The 19,234-nt window shown below is 34.6% G+C and overlaps 1 protein-coding gene across 1 annotated transcript in view; it reads right to left on the bottom strand.

Annotated features, from left to right (window-relative positions):
• The window catches only part of LOC106054907 (uncharacterized), an 80,797-nt gene that overhangs the window by 30,354 nt on the left and 31,209 nt on the right, over window positions 1-19,234 (bottom strand). Inside the window, exons 17-28 of the mRNA XM_056004319.1 lie at window positions 19,112-19,234; window positions 17,131-17,200; window positions 15,056-15,229; window positions 11,280-11,539; window positions 9,875-10,154; window positions 9,440-9,552; window positions 9,018-9,141; window positions 8,499-8,639; window positions 6,558-6,755; window positions 4,188-4,436; window positions 1,822-2,041; window positions 291-463 (exon numbers count right to left, since the gene is read on the bottom strand). The exon at window positions 19,112-19,234 is cut by the window's right edge and continues 204 nt beyond it. Coding sequence (XP_055860294.1) covers window positions 291-463; window positions 1,822-2,041; window positions 4,188-4,436; window positions 6,558-6,755; window positions 8,499-8,639; window positions 9,018-9,141; window positions 9,440-9,552; window positions 9,875-10,154; window positions 11,280-11,539; window positions 15,056-15,229; window positions 17,131-17,200; window positions 19,112-19,234 — 2,125 coding nt within the window. The remainder of the gene's footprint in view (window positions 1-290; window positions 464-1,821; window positions 2,042-4,187; window positions 4,437-6,557; window positions 6,756-8,498; window positions 8,640-9,017; window positions 9,142-9,439; window positions 9,553-9,874; window positions 10,155-11,279; window positions 11,540-15,055; window positions 15,230-17,130; window positions 17,201-19,111) is intronic.

Here is a 19,234-nt window from a genome sequence, read left to right as displayed (position 1 = left end):
CTTTATGGCCGTTATTTTGCGACTGGACTCAGTTTGACTTTGTCGCTGAAGTTTTTTTGGACTGTTCCAGTTTCTTTCTGCATCAAAGACTTCGTGGAACCATTTCGCCTGCGTCGGAGACAGACGCCACACCATTGAGATTTGAGTGTTACCTCCGTTAGGTTATCTGCATCAGACACATCGCGGAAGCGCCAAACAATATATATATACAGAGAGAGAGAGAGAGATAAATAGATAGATAGTTATAGATATATAGATAGATATATGAATGTATTAATCAGTGCTCTTACCTGTGTACGCTGGCTGGCAAATGCAACTCTGTACCCGAAACATGCCGTCTAAATGTTCAACAAAAGTGCTGGAGTTCAAATCACACACGCCACGCCCAGTACACGACGGGCAAACTGTAACAGGTATGTTAAGCACAGCAGAGAAGGCTCCCCTGGAATCTCTTGCCTGAAAGCTGTTTTAAAACATTAGAAAGGATACTATGTCTATTTCAAGCTATAGCCACTATCAGTTTTGCGTAGTCTGTCTGTTCTTCCGCCCGTCCATCAGTCGCATTTAGATCTCGTAAAGAAGAAAAGATACTTTTAACAAACCCGACATCATGATATGTTATATCTTTCAAAGTTCTAATGCAACGGCTAGTTAATTTTTTTATTTTTTTTTTTGAAAGTGAAAAAATTAATTTTTAAAATGAACTACGCAAGCAATTTGTTTTTGTTTCATAAAAAGACACCATTGTTACAACTATTCACTATTAATAGTAAAAAAACAACAACACGGAATACAATTTAGTAAGGGCATACCTATGTTGGATATATTTAAAACAATTATACAAACGGTTTTTAATTATTTTTTTTTATTTTTAAAATTATATTACTAAATTGATTAATTTATGCTTTACTGGCTACGTATCTTTACAAAAAATGTTAACTCTTTTTTTTAAGAGAAAAAAATCTATTTAGTATGCATATTAAGTGGAATATAATTAAAAACAGCAATAATAAAGTAGTGTTACATATTATACACGTAAACCTGAACACCACATATTACATAGGAAAGATTTAACTAAAGAGAATTTTTATTTATAAGAAAATCAGCTTATTAAGTCTCCGTATCCTGTTGTATCGTCAGTCGAACTATCAACTGAACAGTATCGGTAACACTTTCGACATGAGCGTGTCTTTATTTTATTTTTTCTGTACCGACGGTGACGCAGGGTTGCAGTTATTGATAGTTTGTAGTTCATACTTCTGTTATTCTTTCTGATAATATTGAAACCTGCCAGAGCGGAACACTTTAGGGGCCCAATTTGAGTTTGTATTTCCACACGAACTGCTTTGTAACCTAGTTATGTATACTTTTAATAAATCATTCTTGAAGAGATTGGAAAGCATGAATATAAATGTTTTTGTCGCATATCTCTTTATTTTACCATTCCTCTAATAAGCTTGCCGATTTTACTTAGTTTCCTTTTTTCCTTTTTTAATTATACATTAGTTATTAGGTGCGAAGTAATCTCTGTCATGAGTACTACTCTGCTTCATAAATGAGGACTTGTTTTTAAATCGTTTGTTACTTATCTACCTAAGTACAGTACTAGGACTGTCTTCATAAACCCTCAAAAACGTCTGATAATAAGTAAACATTTGCAGACGTACTCAAACACTTGAAGTACTTCAACACTACTGGAGCTTTGTGTTCCCGCTCTCTCGGCCACCTCATCAAACGTCACGCCAAAAGCTTAAAACAAAAATTAGCAATTGTTTTTGCTTCTAGCCTTCCCTGAGATACAGTGCTAAAAATGGTACATACCTGAGCCTCACTGGGTCATTCTTGATTGGTACGAATTGAACACTTTCATTTGGAAGTAAGGTTACAGCTTTGCTGGTAGAAAGATTTATTATTGTGACATAATCCATGTCCACATCCGCAGTTGTTAAATGTAAAATATTTGATGTATTCTCTTGAACTACCCATCTGTTATTCGTTAGCTCTATCTGGCTTAAAAATTCCAAAATCGGCGGTGAGTTCGCTGCAAAGTCAAAAACGTTAGAAAATAAAATCATAATTAAATTTTTCAACTTTCACAAAGAGCAGGGCCGGATTTAAGGAAGGGAATGCGGGGCTACTGCACATAGGTTTCCACAATAAAAGGGGCCACAAACAATAGAAAAACAAACCTACATGGCCTGGTCAGCATATTTGCTCTTTTTTTTTTCCTTGGCATTTTTACTGACAATACTTTAGATTTTACAGTTAGTAAGATTGCCGTGGTTAAAACGGCACTTTTTGCGTGTTCTTAATATACTCCAGATTTACTACATTGCGTAAACTCTAGAAATCTAACAATTTTTGGTACTAAAACATGCATATTAAATAATTTCATTTTTATAAACGAATAAAAATTAAATATAATTTACAAGTATTCTATTTTTTTTTATAATATGACATGCTTTTAGATATTAGTCATTGCTTTTTTTTTTAAATTTATATTTGATTTAATTAAAGCTTTCGAAAAAGTGTAGGGGCCTCAACAAAATCTTTACCCCGGGCCTCCAAGTACTTAAATCCGGCCCTGACAATAAGGCTTGTTGGTTATAAAGATTGACCCATAATAATACTGTTTAAAGATTCAAACATAGCATTACATGCTTGTGTCAGTATATGTTAAGGAGTCAGTAAAAATATATTTGTGAAAGTTAAAGATTGTTTGAGTAGTGGTATTATTAGTTTTAAGCAGGCTGATTTTAGCAACGTATTTCAAAGTTTAATGGAATTTATTGACACACAGCAAAGCACATACACTTAAAACAGAAATGGAAAAGTGTCAGATTGAACTTTATACTATAATAATAATAATGGCAACATTTTGAAAAAAAAAGGTTACAAAGACAGTTTGTGTGGAAACACAAACTCAAAATCGACCCCCGAAGTGGTCCACCTAGAGTCTTCACCAGGATTCGAACACGGGACTTACGGTTCCAAGTGCTTTACCCCTCAGCCACAGCATCTCCATATATTCATTTAGCGTACACATATATTTTTTTAAAAATAATAATCATTATCCTTATCCATACATTCGAAATTAATAACATGTTATATGTAATCAAAAGAAACTAAAAAACATTTATTCTTCTTAAAAATTAGATAAATTGGCAACAGAAAAAAAATTCTTGACCTACTTTAAGCTACAGTTGTGTACAAATGACTTAAAAAGACTTTCTCCTCGAAAATAAAAATGAATATCTCCATTGTAATTTTTCATACAATCTAGACATAGATCTAGCTAGATCTAGACCTAGTTCTAGATCTAAATCTAGATTCAAGATGCAAGCCTAGATCTAAAACTAGATCTAAGTCTATATCTAGAAACAGATCTAACTCTTGATACAAATTTGAATTGTATCGAAGTCTAGATCTAATATATATATAATTATATATACATATATAGTTCGTCCATCGTGGTTCGATGATGACCACTTTGTCATCCAGGGGGGCTGAGGGCTTTGCACTGGGGTTTTGTGCCTCCTCGTGTGGCTAGTGAGACCTATGTGAGCGCCCGAAATGTTCGGCTGCACAAAAAAAAATTATAAAGCTTATTTAAAGGGAGAAAACTCCGTCCTTAAAACTATATCTACGAATAATGTACAAATTATTTCCCTTATTCGATATCACACAAATAATTAAATTACCATTAATTAATTGACTAATTGATTATTTTTCTTTATTGATTCATATTGTGTTAAATACAATAAATATTTGTTTAAAGTATTAGATTGATCGGAGAATGCGTGAGGGAGAAATAACGGTAATAATTATTTAAGTGGACTAAACCTAACAAATTTAGACATATCTATGAGTACTAAAGTATTAGTTTCCCTTGTTGCTATTAAACAAATTTAATGAATTACCAGTAATTAAAAGTCCAATGGGTTACTTTTTTTTATTATTGATTCATGTCTTGTCTATGTCAATGAATAATTGTGCGAAGTTTCTACTTAATTTGAGAATGGGCGCGAGAGAAATAAAGTGTACAAAAATTGTGCAACACAGGCAGACAAGCAGACAGACAGTCAGATTGAGTTGCTATGAGCTTTTTAAATGAGATCGAAGAAAATAAATCTTAATGATAACATTAGATTGCAGATTTTTTTAAAACTCAAATGCTAACTACTAACATAAACTTAGTTTTCGTGTGAGTATTGCCTCTCTTCTAGCTTTGGTTGCCAAGGCAATGGAAGCGTCTCCAGAGACAGCAAAGTCATAAATACACTCTTTGTTGTCTGCCCCACACAATGCTACAGACTCGTTGACTTGAGCTTGGCTTAAACTCTCAATAAAGACAGGAACAAACTCCGGATGTTGATAGTCGTCTGTACTTTGACCAGTATCGTAAGAGAACACTGAGTTGTCTGCAGTTACTTTATCTGTTCAATGTTGAAAACAAAAAGAAAAGAAACTATTGCTTAAGAAATATTTAAATTATTTTTTTTTAATAATTTTTCTTTTCAGTATTAATAAACAAAGAATATTTCTTAGAGAAACTCCAAGACATGCGGTGGCCCATATCAGAGATATTACGATTTCTTGTGGCAATGAGGATATTCTGTAATCAGCGCAATCCTTTCTATGTTTCTCACTGTCAGGTGCACAGGATTCAACTTGGAAAATTACAAGAGGGGTGGGGATCATAAGAATTCCAAAATTAGAAATTAAAAGGATTAAAAAAAAAAGTGGTGCTATTTTTTTTGTTTCGAACTATTATTATTCTAAATTCACTCCTCTTTCCCTTTTACATACTTACATACTTTGACTTTTTTTTATTTGACAGTCCTTACCCATCTTTAACTTTGTGTAACCATCTTTTAACTATTTCTACAAACTTTAGCTTTGGTGTGACCATAGCTATCTTTAACTTTGTGTAACCATATTTAACTATTTCTAACCATCTTTAGCTTTGTAACCATTTTTAAATCTGTTTAATTATCTTTCACAATTTTTTCCCAATTCAATCATCTTGAAATGACAATGTTCGATTATCTTTTCTTTACTAGTACTACTTTACTTTGGCGTTTCAACCAAGTGTCGCTTACATGACGCGTAGTTAAATGAACGCATTGAAAGTCTTGATCTAATTATATTTTTTACACCTGAAATTTTGTCTAATCCATCGATACACGATCAGTACGTCATCATGTTTGATTATATAATCCTTAGGGTTCAGAAGTCTTGAAGCAAATTTTAAGTTAATGTTCTTCAGGGACTTTATAGTTTCACGTGTACACCCTTAGTATAAAGAGGAACGAGTTCCGTGGTATACAACCTCCAAGTCACTATCTATACATTTTTCTATTTGACTAAGATCGACAGGCTCATTATTTCATTAATAACATTGTGCGAGGCTTATCAATCAACTCACCTAGCTAAAAAAAAGCTACATTCAACAATGTTTGAGATTTCATCCTTATAGTAAACTAAATGTAAAGAGAAGCAAAGTTTCCCTTTCAGACTTTGCAATCTATGATGCAGATGACAAAGAGCTTATCTGTTTCTGTGGCCAACGGCTAACGAGGGTGTCATGTGGCCAGCACAACAACCAATTTTTCCCCAACTAAAGTCAGATGCGTTGTCAGAGCTGCGTTGACTCAGAAGCGCTCTAAAAAATTCCGAAAGTAAAAATCACAGGCTTCCTGGTTCGGAAGTCAAGCGTCTTACCACTCAGCCACCGCACCTGTTAGATATTATACAGTTAACTATATCAAAGATAATAATAACTAATTGAGAAACAGAACGAAAGAAGAAATAAATTCTTGTCTCTTCTATTCTTGAAACTGTCAGGTAGAGTTGAGCCTTCGGCTCTTGGAACTCTAGGCCGGCAAAGGTGAACAAGAGCTCACTCTCAACGGCCTGAATGAGAACAGTGTACACTTTTCTGTCTGGCGGGGGTCAGACTCGCAACCAGAGGACTCTTGCACCAGGACCCTCGCCATTTACTTTTCTATACCAGGCTAACCCTGCAGGACACGCCATATATGTAACGGCCTCTTGAGGAACGGCGCTTAGATGTATCTTCTATTCAAGTATCTTAATTGTTCATATTATTATGACTAAATAATAAAACGCGTACAAGTTGGGAGTAATCGGGGATTTCCTTAGTGACGCGACGGTACATTAAAGACGTAATTACGGATAAAGAGACCTCTTCTGGTAGTGCTTAGGAAAGAACGTGTTTTCTTTAGCTGGACTGTGCCCTTCTTTGTATATAAAATATTTTCTTAAAAGGCCGTATTAACTTATTATTTTATTACTGCTGTGAGAGTTGTCTTTAGTTAGAACTCGCAAAGTAAAAATAATATCGTCTCAACTTAATCAAGTCAGCAGACACATACAACCTCTCAACACTATCAATCATATTTCTTAGTTCTGCCTTTATCGTAATGATATTGTATATGTTACCTGCAAGATGTGAAAAGCGGCAGTCTATAGAAGGCCTAGGTATTTCGCACATTGCAGGTAACATTTGAAACCCTTTTGTGTGAGTGACTTACACCAAGACGCAAACTGTTCCAAAATCACTTTTTCACTTATATGACATGGTAGCACTGTTCCGTTTGGTAGCTCAAAGTCATCCTCAGGTATTCCATTGAAGTTGCCAAAGAGACCTTTTGTTAAAGTCCTGAGAGATTCGTCCACTTCTAAGTCTATTTCAAGAGCTCTGATGCCAACTTGAACTATGAGGGTTACTCCTAGAAAAGCAAAATTTATACATTCTTTAATTTCTACAATACGATGTCAATGGTTCGATTCCCGAATCGTACCAAAAGTTTTTCAATTTTTTTTTTTAATTATCTCATTATAATTGAAGTTTAATAATGGAGGTATTGTCTTTTTAAAAAGATATTTTAAATTATTTTTCTTGTTTTATAGAATCCTAACTTTAAGCAATTACCATGTTTGTTGATATTGTTTTCTTCAGAAACATTTAATTTCAATAACCTTTGCTGTTGTGAAAAGGCAATAGACGGTAAAATAATTCTGCAAACTAGCTCATGTATTTGAATTGAATTCATGTGACAAGTTTTCAGTTTTGTATGTTGACGAATCTTGCATATCTTGAATGACGCTTTAATTGCTAGTTTCAATTGACATTGAGGACTACTTGGATTTTTGTAGTCCATCACGGAGAAGATGTGCGTGTTATATTTACAATAGCTCTATTTAACTCGTCTTTCCAGGAAGTTGGAATGACACGAATATCAAAAACGGCTCTATAGATCATTGGCGTAGTTAACGATATGGTGGCCCGGGGGGACATTTTTGGGGCTCCTGTTATTTGACAATCGACATCATGAAATGAGACATTGTACTTAATAATATATGTCTAAATTCCAATTAGTACATGTAAAATTAATATCAAAACATAATCATTAAGATTCTTTTAATGAATAGTACCGCTGTTTAGGCGAGATAATGCAGAAACGACAAATCTTAATTCATATCGCCTAGCGTCGTGCTTTATTTGCAGCAAAGACATCTATAACCACATCTAGATCAATGCTGTCTAGCAGTTTTGAGTCCACATGAATAGCAAGATTACATGTCAGTGGCGAAATATTTCATACTTAATGTAAACAAAAATTTAATACATTTATTTGGGGGACTTTTTTAAGTGGAGGCCCAGGGAGACTATCAAATTTGAACCCCCCTCCCCCATCCTAGCTACGTCACTGCTAAATATTTTCCTAGAAATTTTACAGTTGTAAATCGCTAATATGGCCACACTGGGAAAAATCTAGTTTTAACGTTAAAATAAAAAAAAAAGATAGATTTAAATTTGGTTAGAGAACTAGGTCTAGATCTAGATCCAACATAAGTTTTAATAGGACTATCGTGTTCTGGTGTAAGGCATTATTGATTTAAGAGATTAATAAATAAAGAATAATTTTACGTATTGTATGCTAATGTGCACAAAGTTTTGTAAAAAAAAAAGATAATAAAACAAACACCATACTCATCGCACATTTACACACACATACACACATACATACAAATATATATATATATAGATGAAGAGATTAAAAACATGTTTATTACAGCGTAGGACCCCATGATGACCTGTTAACAAGTGACTTGTCAGAATTTAAGTCATTCGTCAACATGCATGACTAGATTGACCAAGAAACACGCGTAGGACATAATCATCTTTTTGAAGTAAAGTCTGTATTTTGTAAGCTAAGATAAGACCATCCTTCAGTGAACAGTACCAGGAAAAAGAAGAGCTTGAAAGAGAAAGCGATGGAAAGACATAAAACATAAAAGAATGGAATGTGATTGAAAGAGATTCTATCCAAGGCAAATACAGCGAATACATTAGTGTTGAGAGTCTAGTTTTGAACGCTTTTAAACAAAAACATATTACGTCGTAAAATAACACTATTAAACAAGTAAATAGAAACTTTGTATCGTAGACTAAATGAACTGTAACATACCTGCAGGGAATGAAGCAATGAGATTGGTTCTATTCGAAATATCCTCACGACGTATTCCAAGTATATCTGTGACCAAAGTGTAGTTAGACAGTCTATAAAAGTCGTCTGTAATATCTCTATCGTTGGCCTTTATTATCATCGCTAAGAAATAAGAATAAAATATTAAAGTAATAACAATTGATTTAAAGATGATATTTGTATTACGTAAAGGCAAATCCAAAAAATATAACAAGCTTTATTTTGCCCTGGTGTAATGGCCAGCTATTTGAGCATTAACTCTAAATCGAGATTAGAAATGAGTTCATTTGAGCTGAAGAGTGAGTAAGTTAAGACGTCACCATTCAAGAAGATTAGATCCTGTCTTACATTTGACCTTCTGCTACACATTTTTTTTTGGGGGGGGGGGGGGGGTAAGGGTTAAGGTTAGGGTTAGGGTGAGGGAAAGTAAAATCGATCTCTCTTTTCTTCTTCTTCTTCTTCGTTCTCTGTAAAATAAATATAGAAATGGTAAAATCCTACATGATTTGCTTAGAGATAACTTGACTTGGAAAGCTGGATTGTCTCCCTCCTTGGCAGCGAAGGCAGAAAAGATCGTGGCATTGATCTTCATGCCATTGGTAGTCTCGGCTTTTTCAGTTCTACCCTGGGATAAAAATGAATAAAATTATTTAGAGTAAAAATACTTCTTTTAAGATCTCTCAGCTAAGATTGAACCGGCGCTAATTTTGTACACATGTCTCTCCCCAATGTTTAGTAGGCCTACTTACTAAATAAAACAACATGAATAAATTACAACTAATTAATTATCTATTCTTTTCAACTTTTGATTGGTTCATGCATAGTGTTTGCGCAAATACGTCGTTAAATTATCCACTAAATTATCTCATGGCTCATTGAGCTGAAAGTTAAAAAACATTCATGTTTGTGGTATTTCTTCTTACCTGGAGAAGAAACCTTCTGCTGGGGATGTCCATGAGCGTGTACTCTCCCCAGCCGTTCATCGTGTAGTTCAAGTCGTCCAGAGTGATGAAATGAGGGTCTCCCAGAATGTGTGCTGTCAAGAAAGTAAACAAATAGTATGGTCAAGATAAAGTAAGAATGAATATATATAATTTGTGTGGGTTAAAAATGTACTGCAGGCGGCGCTCTTTCTTTTCATGAAGTCCCAAACCCTATCCCCTTTTATTCTATTGTTTAGGTTCTCTGTGTGTGTGTTTTTTTTTTGTGGTGTGTGTAAATGTTAGACAAACAGAAAGATTAGGGCATGATCTACACCATTTAAATAGATTCATTCGATTCAAAGACAAAAGCATTTAGGACATTAAACAAAATTGTAATAATCTTCTAAATTGAATTAATAATACTTTTCAACCTACAAGGTATGTAAGGAATATCATTAGTGCACTCCATGTCCGGGAAGACAGCATTAAATCGTTCACACAATACAGAACTAAGACTTTCTTTACAGCACCACTTGTTAGCCTGGACATTGTATTGTACGGCCTTGGAGCTGAAAGTAAACGATGACCACGGGTCACTTATGAGTATGTGCCCAGCCTCTGGAGAGTTATGAATATTTGATGCCCTTCTTTGGGCCTCATCTTCCTTGTCTTTATTTATGAAGCTTTGAATATAATTCCACTGGTAGCAGCATAGCTTTAAGGGGGGAGAATGAAAATAAAAAGATATTCGATGAACCAATGTAAACATTTAAATTAGATAAAAAGAGAACACAAGTCAAATGTCTCTTTGCAACAGTCATAATAATAATGTCATCCATTACCTCAGACGTTCTATATGGATGTGAGGCATTGATATCTAGACAGAAGATCTAGACAAAATCAATGAAGTCTTCTTTAACGCTCTCACCAATGATGTCTGCGTTCCATCATAGGCATTCGATGACAAGACCGCAAACAAATAGCGATTGTTTAGTAATAGCCGATATAATAAAACGTATAGAAGGACTGTTTATAAATCTACAACAACGTATCCTTTTGGGCAGTGTTTCTGAAACCTTTGCCTTAACGGAACAGTTCGCACATTCTAAGTATTTAGAGGAACACCTTGCACATTATTTAGAGAGATTGATTCAAATGGTGGCCTACTAATCAATTATTCCAGTAGTTCGTGGAAGACGTAGTCAGGTATGCGAAACATTAGGGTTTGGGAAATACGACCTTAAAGGAACGACCGTATGCTGAAAGCAATCTTTTCTGGTGAGCTGTAAGCTGGTCGGCATAACAGAGGTTACACTCCGTAAATGCATCGAAGACCAGCTTAAGCTTTAAATTGCATAGAAGAGAGCACCTGCAAGCGGGTGGCTTCTGAACCAAAAATGTACATAGTTATTATGTTATAAAGCAGTTAAAATTCTAAGACTAGTTTTTATAAAATAAAGTGGGATGTGGACCAGCTCCAGCAGAACTACGTCAGCTCGTCGCGATGAGGGCGACTGCTGTCAATCAAAACAAGAACAGAGCGGTATAATAACTCGTTCGTACCTCACTTGGTCAGACCGCCACTCGTTGATCAGGGAACATGAAAAGCACCAAGATGCCTGTGTGTAGTCGCTGAACGAACATGTTGTGTCTGTTGTATTTATGTGTATGTTCTGTTGTGTTGTCTTTATATGAGAAAAGAGTCCTTGTAATCACAAACAAATTTCCATAAGGATCAATAAAGCAGTCTTAGTCATTAAAAAAATATCTTTAAAGTCCACCAATGACACTAACCTAGCTGTCCTCCATCCTCAAATAAAGTTGTTAATGAAGTACTTACTCTGTTTCTTCTGTTGCCCTGTAAGAGCCTCGATTTAACGATAGACGTCAGGGCGTAGCACGTGACGTTACCACGACTCTCGTAAAGTAACCACCTTCTGTCCAGCAGATGGACAGTACATGGACACCTGTAGAGCTGGTCGATATCTGATTTGTAGTTCAGGTTCGTCAATAGTTCTTGATGACTGCACAAGTACCTCTGACATTTCTGAGTGGAACTTGTAGACCTGGAGACCTCGTAAGTCCACGCTCCAACCAAGCCTATACAGAACACACACATACACTCAGATCTTTGCAGTATGTCTTATTGTTCGATATAAATATAGTCTAAGCTTCCTACCGTAGGAAGTACAGAATACTCAATTAATAGATGACGTATGAAGATGTCATTTAAAAATAACTCTTGTCGTAAAAATCTTACTTCTTGCTTAGAAAAATATAAAACAAATTAAATAATAACCTATAAGCCATATTTCTAACCAATCATAAGATGTTCCCAGGCTGAAACTACATTTCTTTTAAAATAGTTTTTCTTCTATACGGTTCATTACCAATAAAATATTCCACTTTCTGTATCTTGTATCACATCTACCAAAATGTGTTTCCAGTTTCGCTTTCCTTGTATTGTAATGCATTGAAGTAAATATTTGTCTCTCCTAATTATTAAATCATAATTAAATTTTTTTTTTCAAGACTGAATGGAGAAAAAAAAAGAAAGGAAAATGTTCGATAAACTGAACAGGCAAGTAACATTTGGAAATCAAGAGTATTCGGATACTCATTGCTAACTAGAAAGTTTTAGTTATATTAGACACTAATACTTTTTCAATAACGGTTGGACTCAGTAGGAATAATAAAAGTTATTGATTAACTCTTTCTCTCCGTAATTATTTATCACATTCTAGTGGAATTAACGTTGGTATCGTCAGTTAGGAGAGAAAGAGTTAAGCAAAGCTCACGGAGTAAATGCACCTGTGATCTATAGGCATCACATGAAATACATACAATGAGAATTCATAGACCACCATTAGCTTCGAAGAAAAAGCGTATACACTTATTAAAACATGTTTATATTACTTTTCAGTTTTGCAATAATCTTTTTATTATTAAAGTTCTCCGTGTAATGCGCGATTTGAAATAAATAATTTTATCAGTGATACCTCCAGAGACTATCCCTCTTGAAAAAATTAGCTGGCACAGATTGGGGAGCTAATCACAACATCCTGAAAAAGACCTATACCAGTTATGTAAGACCTGTACTAGAATATGGTGCCACAGCATGGGGCTCAGCAGCCCAAACCAACCTAAGAAAATTAGACAAGGTTCAAAATATTGGTCTAAGGATAATGACAGGAGCAATCAAAACAACACCCATAAGAGCTATGGAGGAAACCGCTGCCCTGATCTCTCTGGATGAAAGAAGAGAAATAAAAATCCTTTCCCAATTCACTAAATTGGAAACCTTGGAGAGGCACCCACTCAGAGCAAAAATCCACAAAACTGGCACAAAAAACCGTCTCAAAAGGACCAATTTCATACAGGAATCTCTAAACCTAAAAAAGAAACACCAACTTGAAAAAATTACTCTGGAATCCTCGTACACTATAATGAATCTCCACCCTGGAACGAAAGCCCTCTTCCTACTATAAGGGACCATATTGAAAACATAAAAAGAAAATCTGATTACAGACCAACAGAGCTCAAGGAAATAGTGAACTGTTTTCTACATACCAATTACCCTAGCAATCAGTGGATCAGAGTTTACACGGATGGCTCATCCCATAAAGCCACCACAAATGGAGGGGCTGGAATACTTATCGAATGGCCAGATGGAGGAAAACTAGAAAAATCCATTGCAACTGGAGAGCTCTCTGACAGTCACAGAGCAGAAAGGGAAGCACTAGCACTAGCTGCTACCATGCTAGCAAATCATCCAAGTTCCCCTCACAGTCAGATTGTCTTTCTAACAGACGCGAAAACAACCCTCCAAAGCTTGCAAAACTCTGATTCCCCTTATATTAAAAACCTCAGAACAGCACTTACAAAGCTCAACAATAACAGCAAAAAAAACTGTTATTCAATGGATACCAGCTCACATACAACTAGCAGGAAATGAGAAGGCTGACACACTCGCCAAGAGTGGGAGAACAAACTCACAAGTAAACTCTGCACTCAATCCAGAAGAAATGAAGAAATTAATTGTAGATAAAATCAATGAGAAATGGACGAGCTCCCATCCAAATCACAAGAAAGATGACGCTTACTATAAGCTATCCCGACAAGACCAACGTCTAATCTTTCGACTCAGGACCGGACACAACAGAATGCGACAACACATGTTCTGGAAGCTTAAAATTGGAACCAGTGAAATCTGCCCATGTGGAGTATCACCAGAAAATGCCGACCACGTCCTCCAGAACTGCTCTCTCTACCAAGAAGCCCGTATAAGACATTGGCCCCAAATCACCCCAATAGAAAGAAAACAATGTGGAGAGCTCCCTGATTTGGAAACCACTGCGTAGTTCATCTCATGTATTGGTCTAGTCATATGAACACTCCAACATAACAATGAGAAGTATGAAGAAGAAGAAGAAGAAATCAGTGATACCAAGTTCCTTTAAAAATAAAAGAACTTACTTAGTCTTACTCGTGAAATTAATTCAACTTACAGTTTTAAACATAACAATTATGAAAGGAATCGTGTTATTTCAAGTAATGTCTCTATGGTGGGATTATGAGTAAAAATACATTTAAAAAAAGGGTATATTAAGCGAACTTGTATCAATTAGTTTGGATCAATCATGTAATTAAATTTGTAAAAGATCTAGACTAAAAATAAGAAAGCATTTATAAAAAAAAAAAAAAAAAATGTAAAAAAAAGGAACGACCTTAATTCAAACTTGTGGGATAAAACCTTCTCAGGCTTCTCAAGCCATCGCGGTAACCACTCTGATAGCGAAGTCTATGAACATTAAAGATTGTAGAGTTATCTATTGTTTCTATTTCACGTTTGTGTTCACTAAGCCTGAGACAACACCCTACTATAAAGGGGACTAATTCAGTTTATTCCACTACTTCAGCCAAGTACTATTTATGTCCCTTGATTGAGATACCAAGCAAAGTAATTTATTACCAATAGTTAATTAACTAGAGGGTTAATTATTTTTTTATTGCTTGATTCTTATTTTGTCAGGGCAATGAAATAATTGTGCAAAAGTTCATCTTGATCCGAAATTGGGTGTTGGAGAAATAAGATGTGTAAACTTTTAGCCAGACAGACACACAAACAGACAGAGCGAGTTGATGTAAGCTTTGTAAAAACAAAACAAAACACTAATTACATTATAAATAAATTTTAAAATCATTATCTAACGCTATTTAGAAATTTAAGAAGAAATAGAATATATATTTTCTCAGGTATTATTAATTTAATAAAATACTCTGAAAGACACAAAGATAAAGGCACATTCCTCGTCCCATATGCTAGGACAAATTTGTACAAATACCCCTTCTTCCCTAGTGCTATTAGAGCATGGAATGGGTTGCCTGAGCTAGCCAGGAAAACCAGTGACTTGACAGAATTTAAGTCATTGGTTAATATGCATGACTAAATGCATGACGCGTAGGACGTAATCATCTTCTTTTTTGAAGTAACGTCTGTATTATATAAGATAAGATAAGATAATACTCTTTTTCCTGTTATACTGTTCAAATCTTACGTATAGCTAACATTTTTTTATATTTTTCTTGTTATACACTTTATATTTCACTACCTACCAGTTCCTGTTCCATTGATGTCATCAAGATTGTAGATCTGATCAGTAGAACTAGCAATGTCAGTGATGCCAGAGACAGGTCTTACAAAACCAGCTTTGATAACCCGTCCTTCTTTCGGTTGCCATTTCATCTTATCTTGTTGGTAAATAAATAGCACAAACGCAGACTCTTCGTCTGTGGTATGAAAAAAAAAAGATTTTTGTATTAGATCACATTTTTTTTTTGTACTGTAGCAACATATACATTTTATACAATAATTACAGGGCTGAGGAGAACAAAACTTTTTGATCAGTTCAAAGCACATTTGGCTTCTCAATCATTTTTCTGAATAGACCCTAGTTCTACGTCATTGCAGGTACTCAAATGACGTCGTAAATTAAACAATCACTGCAAGTTCCTACCGTTAATGATAATACGATTTTTTTCCTCCCTACAGACTACCTACCCAATCCTCTTTATAGAATAGTAAGTCTTGACTCTAATTGTTACAATTAACTCTCCAGGAAGTTTTGTATTACTCTGGGAATCCTGTCCGTAAGTGTGTGCAATGTATTAACAGACCAAAAAAATGATACAAATAATGAAAATATAAAAAAAAATAATTATTACAATCATCCTTATGCTTGCTTTTATAGAGCGCATCTTCCATGCTTACAACTTGCTGACAAGACTCTATGGTCCGATCGCTTTTGTGGATCAATGGGACAAGGGGGTATATGAAGGTTTCCGTGCTGCCGTTAGGTACTTAACGAGCACAACTCTGATCAAGTCGGGAGTAGGACTCGAGCCCCCTTGTTAGGTAGCCATGCCGTAGCCAAGCGGTTTAGGTATCTGAGCCTTACATCCCTGAAAACGTCATACTTGCCTTGGACCGAGACCATTCCTTATAGAAGGTCTCTACACTGACTTGCAACGTCACAACCTGTAGGCAGTTTAGACCAATAGCTCGTGGCCACGTCGTACAGAGAGTTTTGCTTTATTTTTTTTTTGTTGAAACAATTTTGAATGAATGTATACAGCTGGAGGAGGACTTGTCATCTTAAAGCAGTAACCTTTGTTTTAAAATATTTAGAACTAGCCTGGCATTACCCGCGGCCTGCGGGTCTAAGTTTGTGTTTACTAATGTAGTGGATTGGATTTAGATGTATGTTAAACGTAGCTAATGATCCTTTCACGTTATTTCTCTTTCGCTACGAAAATAAAATTAGTTTTGCGAAAATGGGTTTACCCGAAGCCGATACATTCTTATCTATTAAAAACGAAAAGAGCGATAGCTTTGTTAAATGAATGGGATTATAAAGTGAACAATTAAACGAAATAATTTTTAGTACGCGATTCATGAATGAATATAGATCTAGGATTATCTCAACTCGCTCGGCTTCGAAGCTTTCGTAAACGAATATAGTCTCTTAAAAATGCTATAGAAAACCAAATTTGAATGTTTATTTGATCAAAATATGAAAAGAATGGACTATAATTAGTATGTTAATGTGTTAAAGTATAAAACTATCTGTGCGAAGAGAAGTTTAATTTATTAGAGTTTTAGATCTAGGGATGGGATTAAAAAGTAAACAATTAAAGGAATTGATTTTTAGTACGCGATTCATTACGGTATTGTCTAATAAAAGTATGTTCGTCAGGAAATCTGTAGTCACAGATATAAGGAACTAATTTATGTAAAAAATGCTTTTGAAACACAAAATTGAAGGTTAATTTTATTATATAATGAAATCATTGGATATTCTTTTGTACTTTCATGTGTCAAAGTAAAAAACTATCTGCGCAAAGTGTATTTCTTAAAATTAGATGTAGGTCTAAATCCTTTCTATCTTTTCTCATGTCAACATTGTAGACATGGCTTAGATCCATAAAATACTATAGCTTTAATAGAGTCGGACAACTTTATTTTTTTTAGGGTCTTTAGTTTGTTTTAGGCTAAAATACATACACTAAGGTCTAAGTTGGTACCCAAGAAACATTCCTGCCAAGTTTTATCAAGATTGGTCAAGCGGTTTTGATGTCAATAAGTAACATACATACACCTCACATTCTACTTTATAGTATAGATGGCTTACCATTGAATTGGTCAGTGTATCCACTGATGTATACTAACTGAAAACTGGTCGTTTCTTTGTTAGAACTTGACTAAAACATAACAAAACAACAACAAAACCAACAGTGTAACGCAATTGAAATAAATAATTGACTTCTACATTTTAAGAAAATACTTTACGTTAATATTAAAATTAGTTTTTCCTATCTATCTATCTATCTATCTATCTATCTATCTATCTATCTATCTATCTATCTATCTATCTATCTATCTATCTATCTACCTATCTCTATCTATCTATCTATCTATCTATCTATCTATCTATCTATCTATCTATCTATCTATCTATCTATCTATCTATCTACCTATCTCTATCTATTTATCTATTTATCTATCTATCTATCTATCTATCTATCTATCTATCTATCTATCTATCTATCTATCTATCTATCTATCTACCTATCTCTATCTATCTATCTATCTATCTATCTATCTATCATCTATCTATCTATCTATCTATCTATCTATTTATCTATCTATCGATCTATCTATCTATCTATCTATCTATCTATCTCTATCTATCTATCTATCTATCTATCTATCTCTATCTCTATCTATCTATCTACCTATCTCTATCTATCTATCTATCTATCTATCTATCTATCTATCTATCTATCTATCTATCTATCTATCTATCTATCTCTATCTATCTATCTATCTATCTATCTATCTATCTATCTACCTATCTCTATCTATCTATTTATCTATCTATCTATCTATCTATCTATCGATCGATCGATCAATCGATCGATCGATCGATCTTATCTATCTATCTTATCTATCTATCTTATCTATCTATCTTATCTATTTATCTTATCTATCTATCAATCTATCTACCTATCTCTATCTATCTATCTATCTATCTATCTATCTATCTATCTATCTATCTATCTATCTATCTATCTATCTATCTATCTACCTATCTCTATCTATCTATCTATCTATCTATCTATCTATCTATCTAAAATAATTAAAAAGTGCAAAATAGATACAAAAAGCGATTGACTAGAAAGCCTGATAAGGAAAGAAACAGAACAACTAGACCAGTGATGCCCAACCTAATTCGACCTGCGGGCTAATTTAATTTCCGACTCTCGAATCGCGGGCCACATGACAGAAAAGATTTAAAAAAAAAATGAAACTGACTTGCAACAGTTTCTTGTGTCTTGGCGTAGTTTAACAATCTTTTTATTTGCGCATGAATCAAGAATGGCGTTTATATGTTGTTGATTTTTAAGACAGCTACACCTTCTATACAAATATTATCATTTTACCACAAAAAGTAAAAAAAGTAAAATCCATTTATTTTGCATGATAGATTCTAAATTCCAAGTCCATTAGTACCTGCACGTATAAATGTTGAAGGTTATTGTACCAATACGTCAAAAAAAGAGATAGGGCCCTATCGTAGGGAAGATACCTATGTAAAACTTTTTTGAGAAAAAATAAAAGAAGAGGGTTTTCTCCATACTATGCTGACGTTTAGGCGGGCGGATGGAGCAAAGTCGCGGGCCTGATGTAGCCCGCAGGCCGTATTTTGGGCATCACTGAACAAGACAGTTTGAAAAGGATAGAAACATAGACTGATTAGACAGAAAGACAAGGAATAAAAAAAGAAACGCAACTAGACATTCTTAGAAGGAAAAAACACACAGACACAGAGAGAGAGAGAGAGAGAGAGAGAGAGAGAGAGAGGGAGTGTGTTGTGTGACTAAGAGAGAGATTTTTAGTCAGATGAAACGATTTTTACAAACACTATCGATACAATATTGATAAATAATGAGACAATGATTGACTAAATATAAGAGTCTTGTTTGAGTTCGTTCTTAAAGAAAAGAAATCGCAATAGAGAATAGTCTCAAGTTGATGTGAAAGATGAACAACAAAAGAAGAGAGAGAAAAAATAAAACTAGAGACAAATATGAACAAGAAATGTATTTTACCGTTACAGATTCAGGCTGTACATCCAACCAAGTCGTCACTAGAACTCTATTCACATCAAAATCTGTCACGTTGTAAAAGGATTTGATGTCATTAGCGGCTCTCTCCATGACCACAGCCTTAGA

Source organism: Biomphalaria glabrata, chromosome 11 (assembly GCF_947242115.1).
Source record: "Biomphalaria glabrata chromosome 11, xgBioGlab47.1, whole genome shotgun sequence".
Classification (NCBI taxonomy): domain Eukaryota; kingdom Metazoa; phylum Mollusca; class Gastropoda; family Planorbidae; genus Biomphalaria; species Biomphalaria glabrata.
The sequence above is the reverse complement of the archived record's forward strand: the minus strand, read 5'-3'. Positions and strand labels throughout refer to the sequence as shown.